The sequence below is a fragment of the Metopolophium dirhodum genome, chromosome 5, assembly GCF_019925205.1.
Source record: "Metopolophium dirhodum isolate CAU chromosome 5, ASM1992520v1, whole genome shotgun sequence".
Taxonomy (NCBI): domain Eukaryota; kingdom Metazoa; phylum Arthropoda; class Insecta; order Hemiptera; family Aphididae; genus Metopolophium; species Metopolophium dirhodum.
The window spans coordinates 35216494-35229988 of record NC_083564.1 but is presented as its reverse complement, the minus strand read 5'-3'; the positions used below and the strand labels follow the sequence as shown (position 1 = coordinate 35229988).

At 26.8% G+C, this 13495-nt stretch overlaps 1 protein-coding gene across 3 annotated transcripts in view; it reads right to left on the bottom strand.

Annotated features, from left to right (window-relative positions):
• Positions 1-990: 990 nt before the first annotated feature.
• LOC132944917 (orexin/Hypocretin receptor type 1-like) overlaps positions 991-13495 on the bottom strand; it is a 158504-nt gene continuing 145999 nt past the window's right edge. Inside the window, exons 5-10 of one of the 3 annotated variants that reach the window (XM_061014471.1) lie at positions 9975-10090; positions 5207-5396; positions 4770-4903; positions 3722-3865; positions 3477-3641; positions 991-1412 (exon numbers count right to left, since the gene is read on the bottom strand). In XM_061014471.1, the coding sequence (XP_060870454.1) occupies positions 1239-1412; positions 3477-3641; positions 3722-3865; positions 4770-4903; positions 5207-5396; positions 9975-10090 (923 nt within the window). In that variant the 3' untranslated portion in view covers positions 991-1238. The remainder of the gene's footprint in view (positions 1413-3476; positions 3642-3721; positions 3866-4769; positions 4904-5206; positions 5397-9974; positions 10091-13495) is intronic. The other 2 variants (XM_061014470.1, XM_061014472.1) reach the window with 2 other exon arrangements.

Genomic DNA, 13495 nt, shown 5'->3' with positions numbered 1-13495 from the left:
GGGCATATATTTTGTTTGAGGTTCTACGTGACAGACTTGAACTCTAGCTAGGCCACATCGCCCAACGCATACATGAAATAAAGCTACGAAACATCGAGGGGTTCATTACAGTTTTTCATAACTTAATATTTCTATCAATGTTTTTATCTGCTCATAATATATAGTTATTGTAAATGACATTATAAAGGTTGTATGGAAAAAAAAATACTTGTATAGAATTTCACATATAATTTTAAGTACGCTCACTGGACCGCGCTGAAGTATGACATTATAATAATATGCAGATGATAACGACGAATCCTAAATTCTAAAAGTTATTTTATACAAGTTAAAGTATACTTTTAAAAAGGTATCGACCAACTTAAATATGTTTTTTTAAGCTTCCTACAAAATGTGATTAAAGCTCGAAAATAATTATGGCAAGTGATAACCTATAGTTAAATACAAAATAATATCACGATTAAGACTACTGTCTATTATTAACAGCCGAAATATTTTACTATGATAATATATTTTGTTGGATTTATTTTTATAGAATTTGTAAGTTCAGGCGTATACTTTGAATTTCCATACACGGTTGGTAAGTCGTCACCGCTTAAAGAATCGTAACTTGGGTGTATATCATTTATCACAATTTGTACTAATACTGCATATTTATATCCATATCACCTGGTACTAAAGTGAGCGAAGACAAAGTGCAAGACTAGTAGGTATAGAGCACGGACTAAGATACATCTTAGTCCGTGGTATAAGGGTAACCCGTATACCCGATCTCTGTACCCTTTCTGGTGTTTTTATTTTTTATTCATTTTGCATAATTGATATTCTAATATATGTATAGGTAACACTGAGTACATAATACTATATGTATAATATACATATATTGTATATACGATGTAATAGTTTAAAAAGTACATATTACTTATTATATTACTATACCTATTACTTAGTATTCCATCGAGAAAGTGTCTACGCAGAAGCAATATTGAGTAGGTATGTACAATAATATTGTTATATTATATTTATGTCAATAAATTAAATAACATTTTAGATAGATATTTGTAAAAAGACGACAATAGTTATAATAATTATAATAATAATAATAAAAAAAAAAAATAAGATTATTTACGAGTATTTTTTTTTTTTTTTGAGTACGAACTTATATAAGCTTTATATACATTAAATACATTAATTATATAATATAAAAATGAATTCAAGCAAATCAATACAATATAATATTACAAAATGAACTCTTTTTCATTTACAGAACAGCAAGGTTTGATATCGTTGCAGTTCGTGTTTGGACTGTATTGTTTTGGCGTAGTTGGGCCAGGGTGAAACATAGCCGACGTGGGTTGCGGAACGAGCCGTATCCACTTGTTGTGCTTTTCTCGGTCAGCCCTTTCTGAAACCGATTGATGAAAATCGAGACTTATAATTTATTTATCAAATTGTTCATTACGTGCTTCTATATATTTCGAGTGTTTTGAGGTATAAATATTTTCTTTACATTTCATATTGCATACCGGACGATACAATAATACAGTATACAGCAAGTTTATTAAACATATTAATTTTCGGGTTTGAACTTCATGTAAATATTTAAATATTGTTATGTACCTCTCTATCCATTGACTTTATATTTTAGTTAAATTTAAATTAATCCATCGTAACGTATTATTAATTAATTATTCGTATATTTCATTGTTTCCATGTTAGTAAATGCATTTGTATGAAAATGTATCCAATTATTAGGATTTATAGAACATATCTGTAGGAAATAAATAGCTAACGGATGGAAATGTTGTTTTGTAAATAATTAAATTTTAACGTGCTAAAAAAGATACACCAAACCATCAAAATATCACATTTCACGTTATCAGGAAAATTGTACATTCATTATACATTGAAATTAGATATTTAATAACAAATAATGTGTGCAGTGTGTTTGACCTTTAACCGCATGCGGCCCTCGTAGAAATTTTATGTGGTCAACGAGTAAAGTTTATAAATAATAATTATTGTATGAAAATATAGACATTTTTGGGTGAAAACCACGAACTAAGATAGTATAGACTGAAAACGGCGTATTAAAACGTTGTTTGTTTATTGATACGTTATTAAATTAATAAACCTTACGGCTTATACTGTTACTAACTTAAATAATCTCAGTATTGTTTATGGTTATACAATTTGTTTAAAATAAAATAAAGTATATTAAAATTGTGGCACGTGAACAATTGTTGATGTTTATTAATTTTTTGACACTTGACAGTTGACAGCATCAAATAGGTTGCGGACCCCGATATAGAATATTGACATATTGTACATTATACCTATGGTGACCGGATATAAAAATTTTAAAAAGAGTGCTTTTTATACCTTAGCCCTCCTTTTTCTATTCACTGTTCTACCCGTTTTACCCATGTCATAAACCATAGTCCAAATTGCCTTCTATAAAAATTGTTTTTTCTTAATCTGATTACTCTATTTTTTTTTTTAACTATAAAAACCAATTGTTTGAAATTATAATGTCAATTCATTTAGTCTTTATGATGAAAATACTTTGAAATTTAAGTAATTTAAAGTAAACTTAAACTATAGTTCATACATGTTTTTTAAAGGTAAACATATCAAGTGTAACATTTAAATAAATAAATACAAAACTTTATTAATATGTTTCCTACATATTTAAATACAAAAACATAACATTTAAATTTAAAAAATAAATAACGAGTAATTTACGATGGTATGTTATAATTTAAACATAATAGAAAATTATTACATAATCATTTTTACATACTTCATAGTACCTACACAATATGAGAAGATATGGAGGTAGGTTTCATAAAATTAAACTCATTCTATAGATTTGAATTAACACATTTTTTACTTGGTTGATTCATATTGTACAAAAAAACTGTAGGTATACATTTACCGTTTAGCTTTGTTAACTGTTATTCTATGAATTTTTATCTTCACTAATGTCGTAGTCACTATCACTGATAAAACAAAACAGTTAACAAATTGAATTAACCATGCTACCAACCAATAAGAATGCTTTAGGTCGAGTCATAAAATATAAATTAATAACCAAATTATAAAAATCATAAACATGTATGAGTCTACAGTAATTAAAAAAAAATTAGAGTAGGTACAATTGCATATACTTTATACTATTGTTAAGGACACTAGGACACGTATCAAAAAAGAGTACTGCTCTACGAAAAAGAGTACGTCTGGCCACCATATAATTATACTCCATTATTATAAAAATTGTTGTTATATTTTTAAAGTCTATTTTCTTGTCCAATATAAATTTGAAGAAATATGATCTATGACCATTAAACGTGATGTCGATTTTTAATATGGGGAAATATTATATTTTCTCTGTAAAATAAATGTTTATCTCATATCCATTGTAAGTACACACAACCTGAACTGTCTTCATTAGAAGTCGTAGACTATCAACTTACTTTGCATCGATTTCTTCTTCTCGGCTTCGCAATTCCAGTATTGCATACAAAACCCTTGATTGTTCTTCGAAAATTCCTTGTCATAAAACAATACAACAAAGGGTTGATTGCTGAATTAGCATGGCCTAAAAGAAGTGTAAATGGATACCACTTCATTAAATACTCCTAAAAAAAAAAAATGGATTTTATATTGTCCATATCGTACGAATAAATACAAAATAGTTTGGTGTAATAATCGTAAATACCTGATCTAGACCAAAATTATCAAGTGTGATGTCTAAATCTAAAAAAAGTGTTAATAAGTTGTATGGTAACCAACACAATGCAAATATAACTGCTAAGAAAAAGAGTATTCTTGCTACTCTACGTCTCTCGCGTACCATTCTGACCTGAAAATTAAAATACAATTTGTAATATATATAGTACCTAAATTTTATATATTGAGTAATTTTTATTAAAGAAAGGTATTGGTATATCGTATATGTTTATTATGTTTATTATTTTATTAATAACTAAAATACTAATGCTGGCTTATCAAAACATAAAATTGTTTTTATATTATTATTTACCGAGTTTGTTTGTTTGAAATTTTTTTATGAAAATATAGTAAAGTATTTTATTTAAACTGTAAAATATTTTGATATTTAAATAATGGCCAAAATTAAAACCGGGTTAAATTAATTATTTTAATAACTAATAATCAATTATTGTGTACTGTAAAATGTAAACATCCGAAACACGCAACTTGTTTGTTTTATAATAAATTTAGATTAATTATTTCACAATAAATAAAAACTAATTGAAATAATTGTAATAATTAAAAACTAATTGAAGTCATTATACATATACATTAAAATATTAAATATATGTAATGTATATAGGGTGTTTCATAAACACGGACGAAAACTATTTAGGGTTAGGTTAGGATTTTAGAATAACTTTATTACAGAAGTTTTTTCTTACAAAAATATATATAGTTTAGATACTCTGTGAAACGCGCCATATTTATTCACACCATGGCTGCGGTGACAAACGTGAACGGCACTTTACCCATGTTTATAATGCGTTTTGAGTACTAAAATGCGTTGCTCAGCATTAAGACGCACCATAATTGACACAATAAAGCAAATCTCGTAAACCATTAAAAATGTCAAATCGAAAGGATATAATGGATTATAACAACAAAAATAAAATCATAGCTGTCATGAAAACGGAAGAAAAAAAACTCATTTAAATTCCGTCCATGGTTATGAAACGCCCTACCGTCCCTACCTATATTATATATTTATTAACCTGTTGAACACTTATCATGCCCTGCTGGTCATCAAATGGTGGTCGTACTGCCCATAGTCTCCGACCCATCAATGTGTAGGCTCCAGTAACTAGAAATCCAGGTGTAGCATACACCAGAACAAAACACAGAATACCTGTAAATTGTAATGGATTTTTACTTTTTATTACGCGTTTTACTTTTCGAGTGTACTACATTTATCTATAATCTATATAGTACGAATTAGATGTCCAAAATGATAAACGGGCAATCGACTTTTAATATTACAAAATAAATAATATTATAACAACAACTAAATAATGTACTGTATAAATAATGATAGTAGCGTATAGAAATTACTACAATTTGATTGTACGTATTTTATACATTTTTTGTAATTATATTTCTGTTTTTTATACATATTATAGGTAAGTCTAATAAGTCATTACATAAAATGTACCATAAACGTGTTTAGATAACGTAGACTTTGCGTGCGGGTGTCCCCAGTCCTCTATACACCAAGCCAAACCATATCTATGGACAGCATCAATTAATATTGGATCATCTCCCAACTCCACAGATTCTGTTTGACGGACCCATAAAACTGGACCGAATATAGTCATGGACACAAGCCATAAAGCAAGTATGACCTGTAAATAAACAATTAGGTACATCAATTTAATAAGTAAATCACAATTTGATTTTTTTGTTTGAAATTCATGCATATTTATAAATAAACAGGTGACGGGTAACTAGAATGATAATTTATAATAAAACAAGTTATGGATTTTTTTTGATATAACATTAGAAAATGGTGATACATATTCCATTGATTAAATTTGTGTTCGTAATGTATGATCAAATGTCTAAAATGGGTTGAAAAATTATAGGGAATACCTGCATAATATTATTTATGAGTAACTTCTTATCTCAAGGTAATTGTAATAGTATCACCGAGGACGACTTTTGGCTGTAGCTCCATAAATTAAAACTCAGAAAGTGAAAGTTTTACCGGTGAATATTAAAATTTGTTATTTAAACGAAAAATAACGATTTTGTCTCAAATTATTTTATATGCTCTTTTGTTATAAAAAATAAAATCTAGGTATTTTTAGAGAAGAAAAAATTTACTTAGTACATACAATAATTTCAAGTTATTATATTTACTGCAGGCACTACCATAAAGTGTTTGGTTTTTTTTGGATTGTTCGTCGATCATTTTTAATTCTCGGTATTAATAAGCTTTCAAATGTAATATGGGGACACGTATAATTCTTATAGAAGCTTTTACAGCAAAACAATATCAGAAGTATAAAATCATCATTGTTTGTAATCATTTTTTATGAAGACATCAAATTTTGACAACGTTTGATATTCAAAGTAAAATAGCGATTATCGCTCAAATGATTTTAGTTATTTTGTTTTAATTCAAAACAATATCAACCACCAAGACTGTTTGTCATGTAAAATGTAAATTATATATTATTTTCTATAGGTACACAATCCGATACAGTCCATACAATTATTCGTGCATTGAATTAATTTTGTGTTGATTTTAGCGAAACTAAGTCCAACCAACCAAATCAAAAAAATACTAATAATCATATAAATATTGAAAACATATTGAAAACATAACTTACATAACTATTTTGGTTTACTATGATTTGATTTAAAATTTAACATAAAAATCATGTGTTAGCTACCATTTACCTATCTACAGCCTACATGATTTGAAAAATCAAGCTGTATCCAATGTTCAAGTAATAATCTATTAAAACAACTTTTATTGAAAATGGTCCAGTCATTTTTTGAGGCTAATAACTTCGGATAAACCAACATCCAATTTTAGTTGTACCTATAACCTGATTTCGCACACCAAAAAATTAAAAAAAAATTTTAGATTATATAAGTGTATCTTGGGTTTAGTGTACCTATACCTAGGTACCTCAGTTCACAGATAAATTTAGGTAGCTTTGCGAACTAAATCGACCAAGGTGAACAATATATTTGTGGTGGATAGGGTATAACACTTGGTATAAATCGAACGTGGTTCAAACTACTCTTTAAACATTCCTGATATCTCCAAGAACAATTCAAAATTTTCACAAAATCGGTTTGAGAACCTATATAACAGCATAAACTGGTTTCACTTTTTTCATGTAAATTGTAAAAATGTTCGCTATTTACTATAGATATTTATGTATTTATTAGAGAAAAAGCCAGTATGGACATACAGACAAACATTTATTTTTATATATATAAACATAGATCATTATTATTTTCGGCCACCTAATTAATTTCCCCAAGCAAAATTATTATACATTAAAACCTTCCCCGTGACTCAACCGATTTATTAGTGAAAACCGTATTAAAATAAGTAGAGTTATTTTCGAGATATGCTCGTACATACAAAAAAGTTTCTCTTCTATATTATGCATGTTACATACATATTATTCTTCCTCTTGAATCATGATTAGTGCACTCTATCAGTTAAAAAATCGCATCAAAATCCGTTGTGTAGTTTTAAAGATCTAAACATACAGACAGAAAAAGGGTCTTTGTTTTATATTATATTAAGATTGTCTATAGGTACACAATCCGATAAAGTTCATACCACTATTCCGTGCATTGAATTAGTTATATGTTGTTTTTAGCAAAACTTAGTTCAACCAACCAAGTCAAGAAAATACTAATAACCATATAAATATTGAAAACATAACTTACAAAACTATTTTGGTTTACTATGATTTGATTTAAAATTTAACGCGTCCATTAAAATAATGAGATACTTTTGAAAAGTTTAAACCATTATACAGCAAAAGAGAGTTCCCCGCGGTTTTAACAAAATTAAATTTATAAATTTATATTGTAATATAGTACGCGCAAATACAGTGCCGAAACTACAGAATAAGGGGCCCATAGGCGGTAATTATGTTGGGCCTCTCCTAGATTAATTTTTGTTGCAAGTTTTACAATCTTTAAGCACCAACATTTGTAGGTTTTAAAACACGTTTTATATCAGTTTGTGTATATATATACATATATATAACTATATGTATATACTATATACCTATAACTGTTATATATTATACAATATTATCTACATATTTATGAAGTACCTACGTAATTATGTATAGTTTATATTTTATACATAGTATCTACTCAAAATTCAAATACTCAATGGACTCATTGATTAAATAAATATTTTATCACTTCGATATAGTTATAACAACATTGTCGGAATTTTAAAAATGTCTTTTTTCATTTTAAGATACTATAATAGTTGTTAAAATTACACAATTACTTTCTTGATTTTTAATCAAGTAAGTATGGTAATTAAAATGAAAAAAGTCTGAATTTTGAAAACTTCAAGAATTTGTGTTAAATAGGAAAACAATAAAATTGTAACTCAGTAATGATGAGTAGGTGGGTAATTTAGTTAGCTTTAATATAAAATATTAATGAGAGAGATTTGATATCACACCCAAGCGGTATAACCACTTGAACCCATAAAAATGTCGGCGTGAATTGATTATACTTCAAATTTTGAAACGTGGATACTCTTCAGTTTCTAACATAGTACAATATACATGATTCTACCTAGTACCAGGTACCTACCATCATATTTAAATGCACTTAAATATCTAATAATACCTAATACACCCATGTCACAATTTTAAAAAAAACATAGCTTAAATAAAAACAAATTTTGTCGTGAGTGATTTAGTTGTGCGTTTATAGTGTTTGCTCCAGACTGCCCCCCCCCCCCCCCCAAATGTATGTAATGATTGGGGCCCATGTGCGCTCTGCACACCAAACTTTTGCAGCACTGCGCATATACTGCCACATACAACAATGGTTTGTTAAAAGTCACAAGAAGTGTACTTCAAGAATATTATATTGTATAATTTTGGGTTTTGAACAAATTTGTTTGAATAGTCGTAGTAAAACAAATTTATAGCCAAATGTTCAAATGTGTAAGTATGGTTTCTAAAGTGCTTACATTGTATAGTTTTATTTGTACAAAACTTGAATAAATCAACTCTGTGCACAACACTCAGTATAATAAATGTACAATTTTAACGTTGTATGTGTGTCATAATATTGTATGTGAATGTTAATGATATTTATGTAGAAGTATATATTGTGTAGATACTATAATACGCATTCAATACCACTTGAAAGTTAAAAACATTTTTTCGAGTGGATTATTTTATTATTATTATATTTATTTGTTTTATTTAAAATAATTTTGTTTGAAATGTATTAAAATTTAAAACACTTGATGAAATATTTGTTTATAAAAATCGATAAGATGATTTTATAATCAATATAAATTAACGAACAGTTTTGAGCAAGGTTATCTGAGATGAGCGATGATAGGCGATTTCCAATATCTGGTCTCTACGCGTGGTAAAATAATATTATACCACATTCATATTGTACGGCGTAATGTATAGGCAATATAGGTACATACTTTGTTAGATCAATAAAATCACTTAGAGCATTAATTTTTTTTTTTTATTGAATAAAAATGTATATTTACACGTAGTAAAATAAGTAAATGGGATGTGGGTTGATTAGCGGGAGGGGGAAGTCACTCAATGGTGGCACCTTGCACATTCATATTTAAAATGTTTATTTGACGTAACATTAAACATATTATACTGTTAAACTTGAGAATATTAATTGTACTGTTTTATAAATGTAATGAATACAAATTCAAAAATTAGAGTTTCGAAAGCTACAATTATTTTAAATAATAAAAAGTCAAATAGAGTCACGTATCTGACCGGGCACATTCAAGCACATCGTTTTTGATAACCTGAACTTGTAATAATGCTTGAATATTTTGGAGAAGGTCGAATTATTTAAATTCTTACTTTTCATCTATACTTTTCGTTTTACAATAATTTTGATATGTAGACATTTATTTTTAGCTAAAATATTTGATTACATTATACTATAATACTATATTCTATCACTGAAAGTGTATTTTAGGCATGTTATATTCTAATGTTATTTTCTTATGTTTCTCATATTATTTCATGTTATTTTATATATTATATGTTGTTATTATTCTGTTTACTAAATTTTCAGTTTTAAATTCTAATTTAAGCAATTTTTTTTTTAGCTCAATAGTATCATTTGTATATCCTTTTTATCGATGTAATTTTGAAAACAATAAAAATGATTATTATTGTTTCATAACATTATATTTAACTTACATATATGGTTGATTTTCGATTGAGTACTTTTCTGAATGACATCGAATGTTCGATAGCCAAATATCTGTCGATACTCATTGCAGCTATAGTAAAAACGCTTGCTCCAACTGAAACACCTATAAATAAAATAACTTTTAAATAACTGAAATTTAAAAATAAAAATCACCTTTATGATATACATGCATGTATGTGTAATGTCTATACATTCAGATCTACTTTATAAGTTTATTACATACATTTTTTTTAGTTGTTACAACTTATGATACTATACAAAAAAATATAACTATATTACTATATTTCAAAAATTGACAATGAAAAATATGAGTAATAAATTGTATGTCTTAATTGTTAATCATTTTCTAATAATTAGAAAATAATGAAATCAAATTGGATGATTTATTCAATGGGCCACAATTTATTGTTATTGTGGTATTTGAACAGGTGTGTTTCTATTTTAACATTATTTAGGTAAATCATATACTTTTAAAAATGTTAATGTGGGATACATGATATTATTATTATTTTGGGAATAGGTAATGATTATACTATGCGGATATGACCACACTTGGACTATCGTAATATATTTCTCAATAATAAATTCATATTTATATAGAACCAATTCATTGTTATCAGAAATGTATTTATTAAAAGCTCATTGTTTAAAATATTTGTGCATCAATATTTTTTTTGGAGAGGGAACCACTTTTTCTACCAACGTAATAATTTATCGTTTTTCAACAACATTTTAAATACTACGGTCATTTCTACGGTTTTTTTTCTCTATAGTGATTATAATCCTTGCGTTTTGAAAGCTTTATCCTAGTGCCTACTCATATAATACTGGAACAGTGGTACTGCATCCGCGTTCATGTTTTGTTATTTTATTTTACATTAGCATATTAATTGGTTCAAATGTAATTTAATTATAATTTCCCCATGTAGAAATTGTACACGAATGTAAAATCTTCTATCTGTTATTAGAGTACAAGTGATTAATAAATCGCGTAACATAATGATACAAAAAAAACATTTTCAGGGGAATTTAACAGTGCTGTAAGTATTTTTTGGTAGGTAGTTGACGATTTTGGCTTAAAATTGATTAAAAACACAGTATATGTATAGAAAAGAAAATTTTAAAGTTATATTCTATAATATTTTAAATCAAATAACGATTTAAAATATTAATATTGTATCAAAAACTACTTTTATGTAATGCGTGTTTTTTAGAACGGAAATCCTTTTAATGGTAATACTTAAAAGTTATTTGTTTTTCTATTGTATTAATCTATTTCATCTCGCTAAAGTTACTTGTGGACTTTTACTAATCCCTCTAGCTCCTGGTAGAAAAAAAATAGTAAGATGGTAGAATGTTTTTTCCACCTTTTTGTTTTGCAAGTTTCAAACTTTAATTGGAAATAGTTATTTGTTTATTACTAGATTACGGTTGACAGTGACGAAGTACTCAAAAGCAATTATTTTAAGGGTGATTTTATTAAAAATCATTGGCATTAAGACAAATAATTGATTGCATTGCATGCTATTGCTAATTTGCATTGCACGAATATTCCTAAAAATTAAAAAAAAAATACTGATTGGAATTTGAAAAAAAAACGTAAATTCGTTATAATATTATGTATTATGTTAGGTTTAGGAATTGGTTATTCTCGGGAACTCCATTTGTCGGGTATTATTTGTCTGGTATTCTTTAAATTTTCAGGAAACACCGACATTTCAACATTTGCAGGAATTACAAAGCATTTGTTGGAATAAATTATTATAGTTTACACATCATACGGATATATTATAATGAAATATTTAATTTTAATATTTAAGCTTTTTTGCTACATTTTATTATAAAAAGCACTTAAACTGCTAAAAAAAGAAAACAGAACATTAAGTTTCAATTGGGATGTATATAATATGTACTAATTCTGGTAAAATCGATATGTCTGATTGTAATTCTTTGATTTTTTATATTACATTTATACTAAAAAATAAATAAATAAGCAATAAACCATGGAAATACATTTTTTTTATATTTTTAAATTATAATATCTATTATTACAATCACATATGTATACATGAATAAACAACAAGTTAACATAGATATCGAAAGATTAAGAACAAATACAAGAAATACATAAAGAAGAAGGGAATATTCAGAAACAGAATCTTAGGCGTACTATAAATAAATATGTTTTTCAAAACCTATTTGATAACTGTTATAAATAATAAAATGAATCAGCATGAAACATTTTATATTTAAGGATTGTACAATTATAACAAGGTTCTACGTAAGTAGTTTATTCTGTAACCAAAATATCTAAAAAAATAAATATAATATAAAAATCCTAGGCTGACAAACCGTCTCCGTTCAGAATCTTTATTCGTATATAATGTTATTGTATCATTGAATTCAAATTTAGCACCATCCATTACAATTTACAGTCACCCACTTTTTTTTACATATTTAGATACTAGATAGAAGTATTTTAATCATATAATGTTGTACCTCGTTCTGTCTAATGTATTAATTTTCGTTATATTATTAGATTCTGAGTGAAATTAATTGGTTTCGGACTGATGAGTGTATTGTTTAGTATTTTGTCTAGAAAGATTTGTTCCGTTCAAAATTTTGTTTTTTTTTTTATCGATAGAACCCTTTATTTTGTTGAAGCTAAAGAAATGTTTTGTTTTCGATTTGTCTCTGTAATTTTTCAAAGATTTATATGCATATTTCGTTTAATCAAATTTTTTTTTAGGTGTCGCAATTTAATCACCGATCAGTTTCCGAGCATCCTGAATTGGTAATCGACAAATCGCATTTTGTGATCTAAGTTTACAGAAAAACTACTGACACATTTGAAAAATTGGCTGGTGAAAATAATTAATTTGTTATAATTTATAATCTATATAATAAACTTGACATTTTCCACAATTTTTGAATAAATAAATAAATCCATTATTATACTTAGGTTTCTACAATTTTATGTTTTATAAGCTAAGTATAAAACATTTTAAATAATATATTTTTAAATATATTAGGTGATTTATGATGAATGCTCCATATTCTGGTCTAAGGATCTTTGTTTTTTTTCTTATTGATTAATACGTCTATTTTTACAAGATGTACAATAAGTGATAATAATATTTTAAGTGTAGAAAATATAACCTTTTACACAATAGTGTAAATACAACACGTCATATGTTTATATTTGATGAAACTATATATTATACAGGATGTCTTATCGTATTTGTCCTCGAACGTCATATCCGCCTATATCTACAGTAACACCTCTACCCACTTGTTGTCATAACTTAAAAATTACACTACTCAAAAACTCCCCGGAAATTAGTTTTAAAGTAATTCAACTTTTCAAACAATTTACATAAATTAACTAAACATTTTCTATATCCTGGTATTTTAAGAAATATGACATTAAACATTTAAATTGTTTTATTCTATGTTATGCACTTTGCAGGCAAACCAAACATACCATCAATTACGAAATTTCAATAAT